This window comes from Lycium ferocissimum, unplaced genomic scaffold (assembly GCF_029784015.1).
Source record: "Lycium ferocissimum isolate CSIRO_LF1 unplaced genomic scaffold, AGI_CSIRO_Lferr_CH_V1 ctg1407, whole genome shotgun sequence".
Taxonomy (NCBI): Eukaryota; Viridiplantae; Streptophyta; class Magnoliopsida; order Solanales; family Solanaceae; genus Lycium; species Lycium ferocissimum.
In genome coordinates, this window is record NW_026715243.1 from 43,954 (window position 1) to 60,232 (window position 16,279).

Here is a 16,279-nt window from a genome sequence, read left to right on the forward strand (position 1 = left end):
TCCCATTTTAACTTAAAATTAAGACAAGTTTGACTTTGGCTGGTCAAACTTGTCACCATTTCTAATTAGTGAACTTAGGAGTCACCTTTAGTTTATTTTTCCAAGAAAGACGGTTTAGAGAGAAATCGTTTCTTTTTTGAAATAATAGGGGTAAGATGAATCGTGTGTGTTGGGGTAATTAAAAGGCGGGTTGTTTTGTAAAAGTTTAATAAGTCTTAAAAATTATAATTCAGAGCCCATTTAACTTAATCTTATTATTTTAAGACAAGTTTGACGTTGCCTATTCTAATTAGGAGACTCAAATGGCACCTTTAGTTAATTTTTCTCTAGTTAGCACACAAGGGCCACTTTCTGCCAAATAAACAAAAGGGTGACGCTCACGCCGCAATTTGGCAAATTCTTATTCGTCTCTATCGAACAAGTAAAACCCAAAGCCCTAATGTGAGAAACCTCAGCTTTCTTGTTCTCCAAACACAAAAATTCTTGGAAATGAGTATTTTCAAGAAAGCTTCAAGAACTCTCATCAGATCCAAATTATCTTATTTACCTTATAGTCAAAGTGCTGCTTCATTTTGCTCTAGACCTCGTCAAAACAGTAAAGAAGGATCAACTATAGATTTGAATGAATACCCATCTGATAATATTAGAAACTTTTCAATTATTGCACATGTTGATCATGGAAAATCAACGTTAGCTGACCGCCTTTTGGAACTTACTGGAACTATTAGAAAAGGACATGGTCAACCTCAATACTTAGATAAATTGCAGGTAACTTCCCTTTTTACTCTGTTTGGATGCTTGTTACATATTGTTTCATAATGTATCGTATTATATTGTATTGTATTGTGTTGTACTGTATCGTAATTACTGCTTTATTCATGTTATAAGTGATGGTTCAAATGGTCCATAAGTTTGAGGTTGCTCTATTCTTTTTTGTTTTTTTTGACATGGGGCACTCTTGTTTGTTTAAAATTTATACTTCAATATATGTGGTAAAGATTGAATAGGCATGGAGGTTAAGAAAGTAATAAGATGGGTCATAGATATGCCATAACATTTGTATAACTATGATATATGGATATAATATGCTTCTTCCGTTCCATTTAATTGTCGCTTTAGCTTAAAAAAATTGTCCCAAAATAAGTGTTACTTTAGGAATTCAAGACAAGAATTGGCAATTGTTATCCAACTATACCCTTAACATTAATCAAATAGTCCTTTGTTTTACCCCTCCCTAGGAGCTCCTACCTTTTTGCTCCCTTGGTGACTCGAAACCGCAACGTTGAGGTTGGAGGTGGAGGGAACTTACCTTCTGAGCAACCCGCTCTTGTCGTTAACTAGACCTTTTTAATATTGCTCAGTTCTCAAAAAATCATCTAACAAATAGGGGTAACACAGTAACTCAGTACTTAGATAAATTGCAGGTAACTTCCCATAAGTGCTTCATTCATGCTATAGTTAAGGCTTCAAATGGTCCATAAGTTTGAGGTTGCTTAGTTCCAAATTTGTACTTCAATATATGTGGTAGAGTTTGAATAGACACGGAGGTTAAGAAAGTAATGAAGACGGGTCATAAATATGCCATAACATTTGTATAACTATAATATAAGATTTTTGAAACATGTGACATTTGTTTGTTATAAAAACTTCTCATTAAAGGTAAAATGAGAAGTTTAAGTTAAAATTGTTTCTAAATTTAGAAAATGTCATTCCTTTTGGTATGGGACTAAAAAGGAAATATTACCACGTAAACTGGAACGTGGGGGTACTTCTTTGTGAAAATTTATCTTTCTAGCTCGAGGTCAAGGCATGCAGAGGTTATGTATTGAAGAATGTGATCATCTCTTCTAGAAGTTTAAGCTATTATAGAGAGCACACTTTTATTTAACTTAATTATGTCTTCAACACGCCCTTGCATGGGCGAGCCTAATTCAATTTCATAGGTCAATCACGTGGAAATTCTTTTTCATAATGGGTAGCAGTGAGACTCGAACCTTAAACCTCTGGCTGCTCTGATATCATGTTGAGGTGTGTGACTAATCTCACATAAAATTTAAGCTGTTAGAGAGTACATTTTTATTACTTAATTTATCTTTCACATTATGTTTATTCAACAGTGAGAAAAAAGAACCTAACTTTTATATCAAGATTTTTGGGTTGAATCAGATTTTCTGAACTTTCGGTTGGCTCTATTTACTTTTAGTGTTTGTGTGTGTGTCTATATATATATATTTATATTTTCCATTTGCCCGACCAAAATGCAAGTATATCATAATCAGACAGCCTTTAGCGACAAGCATGGAAACTATTTCGAGATCTAAAGCTACAATCTTTGATCGTTTTTCTGGGTCCAGAAGCCTTTATCTGTAACTTCTGTACTAGTCTGATAATTTCCAGGCTCGAAATCTGGGGATTGTGAGTTAGCTGTTGTAATTCGTTTGCAATTTCTTATTAGCTTTAGGTGAAAGTGAAACTTTGCATGCATATTAGGCTTGGAATGAAGGTAGTCCAATTTTGGTATGAGGTTTATGAAACTTTCACACCCTTGTAAAAAATTAGATAAAAGAATTCACACTCTTAGGAGTTTGATATTGCACTGTTGTCGTGTTCTTTAGGAGCAGACAGTTGTGGAGCGTCTGTCTTTCATCCTCCGTATGTGAGAGAGGTTGGGGATGTTGTGTACGCAGGGGTATAAGGAATAAGATAAGTTCGGGTAACAGGCTCTGTACTGCATGGATCTTTGCATATTTTTTTCTACTCTGAGATTATCTAAAGAAAATCCAGATCACATCTTTATGAGCGAGAAATAGAGGTGAAGTGTGATAGTGCTAATCATCTTGGTTTTTTAAATTTTTTTCTAAATGATGAATATAGTTCAGACAGATGTTCACACCCAAGGAGAATGAATGCTGATCTGTAGTGCTAACTTAACTATCCTTCTGCTTTTCGAATTGGAGACTAAGAACAAGAATTATAATTGTCTGTTCAACTATTTGAGGATGGAACTAGAAGAGAAGTTGCGTTTGGTAATCTTTTACTTTATCAGGAAAAAAAAAAAAAAAAAAAGAGAATTTTTGTTTTAAATGAAAGTTAGTGAAATAAAAAATGAGTATCTTTTAAAATCTGAAAGGGGGGGAAACCTTGCTTCTGTTGGTTTGTAGTAAACTTTCTTATTTTTAGTGGTTCGCAAATTGTTGAGAAGATTAACCAGTTAAAACTTCACCTTCCTGATATTCTTGAACTGATCTTCTTTTGCTTTTATGCACTTGCAAATGTTGTCCCAGCTGCTTAGATATTGAAGTGCAGAGGTCAACTTCTCCTTCCAAGATTCCTTTTTTATAAGGTAAATAAATTTCACTAAAATATGAACAAAGGCCATATACAAAAGGTATACCAAAAAGTAAAAAACCTACAAAAGAGCTGGTTTTCTATGAATGATACTCAATTTTCGAGTCAATTCCTCAAATGGTCATTGAACTTGTAGAAAAGTCACACTATTGAATTTTTTTGGACAATAAGCTCATCAAACTATGTCCTTGTTTCCAATAAAGTAAATCAATCTATTTTTAGACATAAGACCCCTTAACTCATATATAGATTATAAAATTCATTACCTAGGCACAATTTTTTGGTACTCCAAAATTCTTGTTCAAACTAATATTTATCATGTTTTAATAATAAAATTGAAATATTAAACATAATATATCAAGCTATAAGAATAAAACAATATAACCCTTAAAATGTTAAGTATGCTATAAGATCAACATCTTTTGAACTATTTTTGATATTTTTCTATTGCTTAAAGCCGGAAGTTAAACATTTTACCGAATGAAAGTGCTTGGACATAATTGAAACACATGAGATGTTATATTGATGCATGTAATTATTATACACACACACACACATATACACACACACACACACACATATCCAGTTTGTAAGAATTAGAACAAGCTTGCTTTATTGGTAGAAAATTTGAGTAAAATCTTCTCAAGGAAAAAAATCATTTGTAAAATTGTTTTTTTTTTTTTTACAATTAGCTGTATATCTACTCTCTAAAAATATAAAATATTTATATTAATTGTAATCCAGTTATTATAAAACTTAAATAAAATCAAAATATTACAAGTTCATCTCCAAGAAAATAAAAATAGTAAATATTTTCTTTGATAACTGAAAATTTTATATATCAGGGAAAATTATTTACAATCAGTTAAAAAACTTATAGTTTAGCATCGTGCTCAGTTCTACTACCATTCAACTGTATCCTTTTGTGGTCTACTTATACACAATTTTGCAATATTCTGTATTTTTTTTTACATCGATGTTAATATTTTCCACATTTTGAAAATAAAATAGAAATATTCAAATGGGTTTTATAATTTAAAAATAGATTAAGGGGTCTTATGTCCAAAAATGGATTGTTTTACTTTTTTGGAAACATGAGCATACTTTGATGACCTTATTTTCCAAAAAAATTCAAAAGTTACTTTAGTGGGACTTTTCTACAAGTTCAATGACCATTTAAGGAATTGACTCCTCAATCTTCTATACAACAAGGAAGCTCATGAGTGCACCAAAAAGAGGGGGAGGCTACTCCTTAGATGTATCAGATTCATCTCTACACCTTCAAAAGCTCTTCTCTTTCTTTCTCTCCAAATAACCCACATAAGTGCAAGTAGGGCAACACTCCAAGCCCCGCGCCTTCTCCTTCTACCGCAACACCAACTGAATATTTACCCTTTCATACTGCCTTGATCACCCAAGAGATTCCAAATCAACTCAAAAGTTTCCACTATAATCTCGAAGCAACTTGACAATGTAGAAAGAGATGATCTGCATCTTCACCTGATTCCTTACACATAAAGCACCAACTAACATAAGTAACCTTCTTCTTCATCGAGTTCTCGGCTGTCAAAGTCACTCCTCTTGCTGCTAGCCAAGTGAAGAAACACACATTTATTAGTACCTTAGGTATCTGCACCGAGCTATACAGAAAGACATCCTCCTCACCTAATCAATAGCTTTTCATAGTAAGGCTTAACAAAGAAGATACCATTATTTCCCACCTCCACCTCCGTATGTCATGGCTATCCTGTGAACGTTCTTTATGAAGCAAGTCGTTCGATATATGGAACTCAGTCATCTACCGATCCTGGAAATTCATTCTAAACCTCAAGTCTCAAAGAAACTTCTCCATCTTGTAGCCTTCAAACTCTTAGGATTGTCAACTTCCACTGACAAGAAATTCTTTAAAAGTTAGGAATGAAACTTTTACAGTCTCGTCGCCTCTTGTGCTCCCAAAAACTTACCCTTATCTCATTCCTTACCAGGCTACCCTAAAAGATACATTGTCACTAAACTCATCCCATCCCTTCAACATACTCCTCCATAAACAGCATTCATATAGCATAGCGACGTCTTTGGTTCTCCAATTCCCTTGCAAATCCCCATATATTTTCGCTATCAGCTCTCTCCAAAAAGCATTTTCCTCGGTCCTAAACCTTCATAACCAATCATATACTTTATTGAGATAGGCGGAACTCCCCCTCTGAGAACCGTATATGAGACTTTCATCTCGTACAGCTCAAGCAAAAACACCCAAATACTAGTTGCAACGGATATGGAATAGAAAGTTTTAAATTTATTAAGTTCTGATCCCATCTTCTCTGGAAAATCCGAAAGCTCTTCTTTGTGGCGATAATACCAAAATATCAAGTTGGCGCAGTCGTCTTTATCTTTATTTTGATACTAACCATTTCCCCAATAAGGCTTGATTGAATATTTAACTCCTAACCCACCCACTGCTAATGAGTTGTAACAGTCTCACAACACACCAAGTGAAACTTCTTTACCCCGTCTGACGAATCCCATAAAGAATTTCCTTGAACTCTCTCCAATTTTGCTGTGACACTGGCAGGAGCATGAAACAAAGACATGAAGTATGTGGGGTGCTCAATAAATGAATAAACTGCTCTTAATGATACATCCTTTCCATTTTTGGACAAGTAACTTTTTTGCAAACTAGCAAGTATGTTCTCGACTTTTTGTAGTACCATGCAGCTTGGTCCTTAGTAGAAGCTCCTAAAGGCAAAACAAAATAGGTAAGGAGAAGAGCCCCAACCTTACAATTCAAAATGTGTGCAAAAATGTGTATATCCTCTACCTCACCAACTAGGATGATCTCACACTTTTTGAGTTTGATCTTGAGGTTTCATGCCACTTGGAATCATGTTAACACTTGTCCCTAGTGTTCCAATGGAGTCCTGTCAGCATCACAAAATACCAAAGTATCGGCAAACAATAAATGAAAGATCCTAATGGTACACTATCGCCCAACCGCTATGGTAAAGCCCCTCAAGTAACCATCTGCCACAACTTTATCGTTCATCCTACTCAAAGCCTCCTTGACTAAAAAGAACAAATTTGGAGAAAACGCGTCTTGTTATCTCGAACCTTTCAAACTACCCAAGAAGCATGGATTACTGTTCACTAGAATCGAGTACCTAACTGTAGAGATGCAATGTTGTATTGAAACCATCCGGTCCCAAAGCCTTATCTCCTGCGCAACTCTCCACCACTGCTTCCTCACCTCCTCTTCCCAATTACCCTTTTCAACCACTCCCGCCTTTTCCTTACCTATTTGACTAAACCCTACCCCCTCCAATATTGGCCTCCAATCCACCTCCTGTATGAATAAACACTCATAGAACCTAGCAATTGCGCCCTCTCCTCCCGCTTCTCCCATATGGACCTTCCCATCAACCTCTACCGAATATATGAAATTCCTCCTTCTATTGCAACTGCTATCCTGTGAAAGAATTTGTATCTGAATCCCCTTCTTCTAACCACAATGCCATCAATGTTTGTCTCAACTAGTTTTGGGCTATCGCCAAAGAAGCTACTCCCTCTTCAAAACCTCTAACCTCTGTCTCTCCCCTAACTTCCCCCGTTCTCCCACCCTCTCTAATTCCCAAAGCTCATTCACAATTTCCTTCATTTTCGCCTTTATCCTTCCATACACTTCTTTTTTCCACACCGTAGTATTTTTCTGAGTAACTTGAATTTTTTTGCAAGTCTGAAAGATGGATTTCCAACCACTTCATAACTATTCGACCAATCGTTCACTCTGTCACCAAAGTCCGCCGCACGCAACCACTTATTCTCGAATCTGAAAGACGCTCTTATGCTTCTGCCTCTTCCACCATCCAACATGATAGCTAGGCGATCCGATGTCAATTTGACAGGGGGTCTGCGTCACATTCAGAGTCAATGACTGTCCTCCCTGGTGTAGACACCAAGAATCTGTCAACTCTCGATCTAGATGTGAAATATGCTCTTATGCTTCAGCCTGTTCCACCATCCAACAAGATAGGTAAGTGATCCGATGTCAATCTGGCAGGGGGTCTGTATCACATTTAGAGTCAACTGACTCCTCCCTGGTGTAGACACCAAGAATCTGTCAACTCTCTATCTAGATGTGAAACACTCCGACCTGGTCCAAGTGAAACTAGCACCGATCAGAGGAAGACCAATAAGAAAACGATTATCAATATACTCTGAGAACTCCTCCATTGCCCTGAACACCGCCCAATAACCCACTCTCTCCTCCAGGAATCGAATAGTATTACCTCTCCACCTAACACCGACAGAATGTTCCAATCCCCCAAAGCCACCGCCATCTCATCGCAAAAAATTGCTTTGGCCCCTCCCTGGCAGGACCATACGCACCCTCAAAACCCCACTCCCACCCATTCCCAGTGTTTTTAAACCGAACAGCTAATAAAATCTGTACTGTTTGTCATTTGTCATTATTAGAGCATTAATTACTTGTGCTCTTTGTTCATATATACTCAATTAACTCCTGATACTGTTTGACATATTATGTGAAAAATCTGTAATTTGTCTTAGGTAGAGAGGGAACGGGGAATAACCGTTAAAGCTCAAACAGCAACTATGTTCCATCGTCACAAGTTCCTTGGCAGTGATACAGATTTTTTGTTAAACCTGATTGACACACCTGGGCATGTGGATTTCAGCTATGAAGTGTCCAGATCTTTGGCAGCTTGTCAAGGTGCCCTTTTGGTTGTAGATGCAGCCCAAGGTGTGCAGGCACAGACTGTTGCTAATTTTTACCTCGCGTTTGAATCAAACCTGGCCATAATTCCTGTCATAAACAAAATTGATCAGCCCACAGCTGATCCAGATCGGGTAAAAGCACAGCTCAAATCCATGTTTGACCTTGATCCTAGTGATGCACTATTAACCTCAGCAAAAACTGGTCAAGGTCTAGAGAAGGTTCTTCCTGCTGTGATAGAGCGAATTCCTCCACCCCCTGGTAAAAACACTTCACCTTTGCGAATGCTTTTGCTGGACTCGTATTACGATGAGTACAAGGGAGTTATCTGCCATGTGGCTATTGTTGATGGTGCTCTGCACAAGGGTGACAAGATTTGCTCTGCTGCGACTGGCCAGAGTTACGAAGTTAACGATGTTGGTATTATGCACCCAGATATTGTGCCTACAGGAATCCTTTTAACAGGTCAAGTTGGATACATGGTCAGTGGAATGCGTTCAACAAAAGAGGCCCGTATCGGAGATACTCTACATCATACACGAACAGTTATACAGCCCCTTCCAGGTATCTTGCTGTGTCTATGCCATAGAATTTAGAAGAAAACTGGAACATTTAGAAAAGGTCAGCAACTTGCTTATTTGTGGCTGTGGAGAACGTATCTTTCATAGTCGAGATGTCTATGTTATTTATGATGTCTTGAAGCTCCTTCCCCCCCTTGCGCGCCCAAGAAAGATCGAGAGAAATAAGCTTATGATGGATCTTCCAAATGGGCTAGAGTAAATGCCTCACAAGAGATTTTGGTTGATGTTCCACAAACAAATGCTAAAGATTGCACTATGTTAAAGCTTATGATTGGACAATACATCCTATGAACAGTTTTAGCTTCATACCCTGAAATTCTAGCTGTGCACATTGTCATCATGGCCTCTAAAAGATCTCATTATGAGACTGGTATGTGTTTTTCCATTCTTGTAGCAAAGCTTGTCTCATCACAATATTTTCCTTGGTGATATATGAAGGTTTCAAGCCAGCAAAACATATGGTCTTTTCTGGCCTATATCCAGCTGATGGATCTGATTTTGAGGCACTTAACCATGCCATAGAGAGATTGACGTGTAATGATGCCAGTGTCTCTGTAACTAAAGAAAGTAGCACAGCTCTAGGTCTGGGTTTCAGGTATGGATAAATCTTAATTCTCAAGACATTATATTTTAACTTCATTTCTTATTCCTAACTTGTTCTCTTTTTAACCCCTGCTAACAGGTGCGGTTTCTTGGGCTTACTTCACATGGATGTTTTTCATCAGCGGCTTGAGCAGGCACGTCATTAAGTCATTTTAAATCTATTTGCCTTATCTTAAAAACTGGATTGATGGACACCAGACAAGGAAGACCTCTTATCTCTTGCATAAGCACTTACTGCTCCAGATGCTGTTCTCTCTTGTTGGAACCTATTTCTCTCTCTCTCTCTCTCTTTCTTTCTCTCTCATATACGTGCGCGCGCGCGCAAACACACACACAAAAGTTATTAAAAAGGAAGAAAAAAGAAGTTCTGATTCCTCCCTGTTTTGGTTTCTTTTTCTGTTTAGTACAAATAAATATAAAACTGTATCTTACTTCAGAAGTTCCTTTCTAATGTTCTATTCAATGGGGTGATGACTGACAGGAACATGGAGCACATGTCATTTCCACTGTTCCTACAGTGCCATATATTTTTGAGTACTCAGATGGAAGGTATCTTACCTGCATGCTTTTACCTTTTTGGATGCTCTTTACCAACCTTACTTATCTGCTTCTGTTTCCTCCTTTTCTTGGTTCTGTCTTTTAGCAAATTACAGATTCAGAATCCTGCTGCTTTGCCTTCAAACCCCAAAGATCGACTTGTGGCCTGCTGGGAACCTACTGTTATAGCTACTATTATTATCCCTAGTGAGTAAGCTCCCATGAACTTAGCATTTTTAGTTATTTTTCTCAACAATATGTGGCAGTTTCTTGATCTCTCTGCTTGGGGCTAGTTTGTCGTTAAAGATGTACAGTTTTACTCACTTTATAATTCTGCCTAAAGGTATGTGGGGTCTGTTATCACTCTATGCGCGGAGCGTCGCGGAGAGCAGTTGGAGTACTCATTCATTGATAGGTAACTGTTCTTCTTATGCAGATTTGATGTCTGCCAATGAAAGATGTGCCAAGTATGTGGTACACACTGTGACATCAAAGCTATTACATTTTCTGTTTTGTTTTAAATTTGTTCCTTTTTTTCTTTCATTTATTTGTAAGTGAATCTAGTGGGTGATTACAGCCTTTTAATATCTTGCCCAATATCTTCGGGAAAGATGCTTTATATTGCAAAGCATGCTTGATTCAAAACAGAATTTATTTTTTGACTTTCATGAGGAATTTCTTTTCATTTTTTCAAGCTCTTATAAACTTCAAGATTGATGGACAAGTTTTTCCATCTTGTGCAGCCAACGGGCTTTCATGAAATATCGCATGCCCCTGAGGGAAATTGTTGTGGACTTCTACAATGAACTGAAAAGTATAACATCAGGATATGCTTCGTTTGATTATGAGGACTCGGAGTAAGTTCACTCCTCTCCTCTTCTTGCTCTGTTTCTCCCAGGAAATACAAACTCAACTCAGGAATTTATCGATCAAATATATATGAAGGACTCACCTGAGCGTCTATCCGCACATCGAAGTTTTAATTCATTCAGCAAAAAAGTTTTCCTCAACAATTTTTTCTGGTTGCAAGTGCTTCTGATCCAATTTTGTTTCTTTCTTTTTTACCTTCATTCTCTTTTTTCTTTTTTTGGATAGATATCAGGCTGCAGACTTGGTGAAGCTGGATATTCTCCTCAATGGCCAACCAGTTGATGCCATGGCAACCATTGTCCACAAATCAAAAGCTCCACGTGTTGGCCACGAACTTGTGGAGAAGCTTAAAAAGTTTATAGACAGGTTTACTTATTCCACCTGTTATCTGTTTCGTTATGTTTTATTGCTACTTCCAGTTCCTAATACAGATAGTTGAACAGGCAGATGTTTGAAATTATCATACAAGCTGCTATTGGATCTAAGGTCATCGCCAGGGAGACGTAAGTTTAATTTCTCCATCGGTATCATACATCTGGTAGACTATTAAATTATCCTGTGAATAGAGATATCACCGTTTCAACTTTTTTCTATAACAAGTCTGTTATTGTACAAACAGTGGTGATTATTTATGGTTTCCTCGCCATAACGAGTGTCTACCATTGATGTAAGAACATGCCTTTGAATAGCTGTTTTTTGCTGATTGTTTACTAGATTAGGGATTGGTAAAGTGATAAGCCGCGCCCCAAACTTGTTCACATTTTTCACTTTGACACTCAAAGTCGGATAATGTTCCTATTGAACACTTCAATTTTAACAAACGGAGAAGGGTCAGATTTGCCCTTGTACTCTCAAGAATAAGCTATATTTGCCCTTCGTTATACTTTTTTGATATATTCGCCCTTGTCATCCAACTTTAGGGCTATATTTTCCCCTGTACTTTTTGGGTCATATTTACCCTCTGACTGTTAAATCCGCCTTCCCCACCTCTATTTTCATACGTGGCGCTTATGTGGAATTTTTTTCTCTTAATTTAAATCTGGTCCCATTTTTGTTTTTCTCTTCTACACCATTCTTCTTCAATGGAGACCACTGAAGCTCAAATTTGGCCAAAAACATCTTCTTCCCCAACAAAAAAATGGACCCGTATTGTCATCACATCGGCTCTGCAAATTCCAACCAAAAAGATCTCGTCATAATGGCTGCTACTGGTTGTGGCAAATCAAAACTCGGGATCGACCACGCCACTCGTTTCTTCCTTTCTTCCGAAATTATTAACTCCGATAAAATCCAAGCTTACAACGGTCTTAACATCACCACCAACAAAATCTCAATGCCTGAACGCCGATGTGTTCCTCACCATCTGCTTGGTGAGTTCAAAGCTACCAAGTCACACCCCAAGTTTTCTCCCTCCGATTTCCGCTTATCAGCTTCTTCCAGAATCAACAAAATTGTTAATTGAGGAAAAATCCCTTTTGTTGTTGGTGGATCCAACTCGTTCATCTATGCTCTGCTTGCAAAACGATTCAATTCAGAATCAGACATTTTCGAACCATCAAAGAGCTTCGTTATTGGTGTTGTTTCATATGGGTAGATGTTTTAGCCCCGGTATTGAATCGTTATTTAGATAAGCGCATTGACGAAATGCTTGACTGGAAATGGAGACCACTGAAGCTCAAATTTGAGTCGGATTTTCCGACCTCGCTTGGGCAAATGGTGGTAGGCAGTGGAAGGAAAATGGTGAAGAAGAGAAAAATAAAACAAAAATGGGACTAGATTTAAATTAAGAGAAAAGAATTCCACATAAGCGCCACGTATGAAAATGAAGGTAGGACTAGGGGATTTAACGGTCCGAGGGCAAATATGACCCAAAAATAGTGTACAGGGGCAAATATAGTCCTAAAGTTGGATGACAAGGGCAAATATATCAAAAAAGTATAACGAAGGGCAAATATAGCTTATTCTTGAGAGTACAAGGGCAAATCAGACCCTTTTCCGTTTAACAAATGTGTACCCATTAGACACAAAATGTTGACATTGCAAAGAAGTGTTCTTCACTCTTCTTAAGCGCGTATTCTAAATATTAATTTTTTTTTTCCCAGCTCATACACTTACAACAATATACCAGTATAATCCCAGAAGTGGGGTCTGGGGATGGTAGAGTGTACGCAGACCTTACCCTTACCTCGTGGAGGTAGATAGGCTGTCTCCGAAGGACCCTAGCCCTCAAATGCAGCAAATCAAAGTAGTTATTAAAAGGAAATACAACGGTGAAGAAAAAATGAAAACTAATAAGGAAAGTAGTATAGGACATTCAGAAAAAAGAACAGTAACAACGGCGAAATAATACGATAATCGAAACACATACAGATGGTAACAAATATCAAAATCAAGAAACTACATGAATAAGACTAATACTACGATAGACACCACCACCAAGTCTAATCCCACCGAAAAGCGAGACAAACGCTCAACTACCTACTAACTTTCTACTCTAATCCGCGACCTCCATACCTTCCTACCTAAGGTCATATCCTTGGTAAGCTGAAGTTGGGTCATGTCCTGTCTAATCACTTCTCTCCAATACTTCTTCGGCCCACTTCTACCTCTCCTTGTTCCCACTATCCAACCTCTCACACCTCCTTACTGGGGTATCTGCGCATCTCCTCTTCACATGCCCAAACTATTTCAGCCTCACTTCCCTCATCTTATCCACCACGGGGCCACTTCTACCTTGTCCCGGACATCTTCATTCCTAATCTTATTTCTCCTAGTACGCCCACACCCATATCAGCATCCTCATTTTCGCTACTTGCATCTTTTGAACATGAAAGTTCTTGACTGGCCAGCATTCCGCCCCATACAACAAAGTCGGTCTAACCACCACTCTGTAGAACTTACCTTTAAGTTTTGGTGGTACCTTTTTATCATATAAGACCTTGGAGGCGAGCCTCCATTTCATCCACGCCGCATCAATACGGTGTGTGACATCATCGTTGATCTCCCCATTACCTTGGATAAAAGACTCAAGATACTTGAAACTTTCTCTCTTTGGGATGCCCAGTGTATCAAGCCTCACTTGCACACTTGCCTCGTGTGTTGCATCACCAAATTTGCACTCCAAATATTTCGTCTAGACTCCATGGTCGGTCTCCACACCTCTAACCTAGCGTTAACTCTACCGCGAGTCTCATCAATTAGTACTATGGCATCTGCAAACCACATACATCATGGCACCTCACCTTAAATATGCCGAGTTAATTCCTCCATCACCAAGGAAAATAAGTACATGTTAAGAGCTGATCCCTGGTGCAACCCCATCTCCACTGAAAGTGCTCCGAGTCCCCTCCGTCAGTTCTAATCCGGGTCTTGGCTCCATCGTACACATCCTTCATCACCCTAATGAAGCTACTGGTACACCTCTAGCCTCTGGGAATCTACATAGGACCTCTCTTGGGACTTTGTCATAGGCCCTTTCTAGGTCAATGAACACCATATGTAAGTCCCTCTTCCTCTTCCTATACTTCTCCACCAGTCTCCTCACAAGATTAATGGCTTATGTGGTTGATCACCCCAACATGAATCTGAACTGGTTCTCGGAAATGAACACACCCCTCCTCACTCTCATCTTCACCACCGTCACCCAAACTTTCAAGTGTGTCTTAGCAGCTTGATACCCCTATAGTTGTTGCAGTTTTGGATATCACCTTTGTTCTTGTATAACGGAATTATTGTACTCCATTTCCATTCTTCGGGCATTTTTGCCGTCTTTTTATTCTGTTTCAGGGTCTGCAAGCAACACCTTTTTGGTAGTAGACAACAACCTTTTTAAATCTTAGATGTTGAAGTGTAGTAGGGAAAGGGAAATTTTGGGATACACGTTAGTGCTCTTGCTCCCTTTTCCCGTTTTGTATTTTGCAGGAGGAGAAATGGGGTGGTTCACCCGATGTTGTTTCTTCAATATGCTACACGTATACATTTTTATTATAGTTTAAAACTTCTTCGCCTTAAAAGTTTCATAGATAAACTGTAGTTGTTGCTTGTTTGATTTATGTGTCTTGTTTTAGGCTTTCTGCTATGAGAAAGAATGTTCTGGCGAAGTGTTATGGTGGTGATATTACAAGAAAGAAGAAGTTGTTGGAGAAACAAAAAGAAGGGAAGAAGCGAATGAAGCGAGTGGGATCTGTTGATATACCTCAAGAGGCATTCCACGAGTTACTCAAGGTTTCATGAAGACCATCTTAAATGCCTTCAAGATTCTTGTTATTAAAGGTAAATGAGGAATTACTATGTTTCTTCCTAGGTATTAGGTGTATTTGTTTCACCCTCTCAGGGTAGGTTCCTGGTAATTGAATTTTGATAGAAGTTTTAGCAGACAGGAGATATGCCGATGAATAAAAAATGGAAACACTATATTGGCAAGAAAATTGTCTCAGGAACATAACTATTTTTTCCCTCCATAAAACGTAAGATGTCGTCATATACGGTGATGGATACCCACACAGCAGACATTGTAGATTCACTAAGTTCAATTACACAAGGTACCATTGTTAGACGAGTTACATTTTCAGAGGAAGAAGATGAAGTTCAAAGGGTTAAAACACCATTGTGTTTCTCCGGAGAAGCACAAATGTTTGTTATGGTCAAACTTGACCCCTTTCATGTGTTGCAGATGAGATAATTTAGCCCCTTGAATAAACTTTTTCAATGAACTGTGGAGTGTTAACTATTACTGAGAGTTTTTATTTGAGAAAGGAAAAAGATTTTTACGGCCTTATTTGTTGGCAATAAGATCTCTGCAAGGTAAAGCTTAGATCGTGAAGAATTAACATGCTTTAGCTTTGGTTAGTTAGCATGAAAGAACAGATCAATGGGTTTTTTGAGAAGCGTTAATCTTTACCAAAGTAGCTGCACTTTCAGAAGCATTAATGTTTACTAATAGTTCTATATTTTCATGAAGAGTTTTAGCTTATGTGCACTAACAATGTATAATTTTTTGTTACCAGAAGGTGTCAAAACAACATAGAATGTGTAAATCATTTAATTTCTGCCCCCGATTGATCTGTAAGAGTTTCGGCCTAACCCTTTTGTTGCTTTACTTGAACCAAAAAATGAAAAATTGTGAGCACAATACAAACGATACAATAATATATTGCCATCTGCTTTTCCAATTTAGGGGAGAAATCTCTCTATTATTCTTTCAACATATCTCTATTCTTCTTTCAACATATTAGCATCAACAAAGTCACATAAGTGAAGGGAAAAAGACTTCAAGGGTGTGAGCTATATGGCGAATGCCGTGTTTATAACAGTGTTCATAATCAATCGTCTTGACAGTTTAGTTATCAATTATCATAAAATAGAAACTGTCCCTAATTCAATAACATTTTTGTTGGAAGAAAGCTCAAATGAGATCTCTATTGGTCCATCATATAACATCTCAGCTGCGTACTCTGTAGTATTTGAATTCTTTGTTTCTCCTTCCTCTGAAGTATTTGAATTCTTCTCAACCAATCTCCAAATATAGAAGACCTTAGAAGTATACCAAGTCCCATGGCACAAATTTTTCTTGCCAGAATTAACAGGGACGTGACCTTTCCTTAGATTATTC

The 16,279-nt window shown here is 37.9% G+C and overlaps 1 protein-coding gene across 4 annotated transcripts; it reads left to right on the plus strand.

Annotated features, from left to right (window-relative positions):
• Positions 1-342: 342 nt before the first annotated feature.
• On the plus strand, positions 343-15,223 carry LOC132042211 (translation factor GUF1 homolog, mitochondrial). 4 transcript variants are annotated; one of them, XM_059432821.1, is made up of 12 exons: positions 629-768; positions 3,285-3,343; positions 7,912-8,641; positions 9,097-9,253; positions 9,341-9,395; positions 9,743-9,810; positions 9,905-10,009; positions 10,142-10,213; positions 10,542-10,655; positions 10,894-11,034; positions 11,112-11,171; positions 14,736-15,223. In XM_059432821.1, the coding sequence occupies exons 3-12, from the start codon at positions 7,957-7,959 to the stop codon at positions 14,899-14,901; spliced, it is 1,623 nt and encodes a 540-aa protein (XP_059288804.1). In that variant the 5' UTR covers positions 629-768; positions 3,285-3,343; positions 7,912-7,956; the 3' UTR covers positions 14,902-15,223. The 4 variants fall into 4 exon arrangements, with proteins under 4 accessions (XP_059288802.1, XP_059288806.1, XP_059288804.1 ...); XM_059432822.1 differs by having other exon boundaries at positions 7,916-8,641; XM_059432819.1 differs by lacking the exon at positions 3,285-3,343 and having other exon boundaries at positions 343-768.
• Positions 15,224-16,279: the final 1,056 nt, after the last annotated feature.

What these genes read in the sequence shown, in the direction of transcription:
- LOC132042211 (XM_059432819.1), top strand. Translation starts at nt 490, where the DNA reads ATGAGTATTTTCAAGAAAGCTTCAAGAACTCTCATCAGATCCAAATTA. An exon ending in GAGTACTCATTCATTGATAG is followed by an intron (nt 10,214 to 10,541) that starts GTAACTGTTCTT and finishes CATCTTGTGCAG; the next exon opens with CCAACGGGCTTTCATGAAAT. An exon ending in AAGGTCATCGCCAGGGAGAC is followed by an intron (nt 11,172 to 14,735) that starts GTAAGTTTAATT and finishes GTCTTGTTTTAG; the next exon opens with GCTTTCTGCTATGAGAAAGA.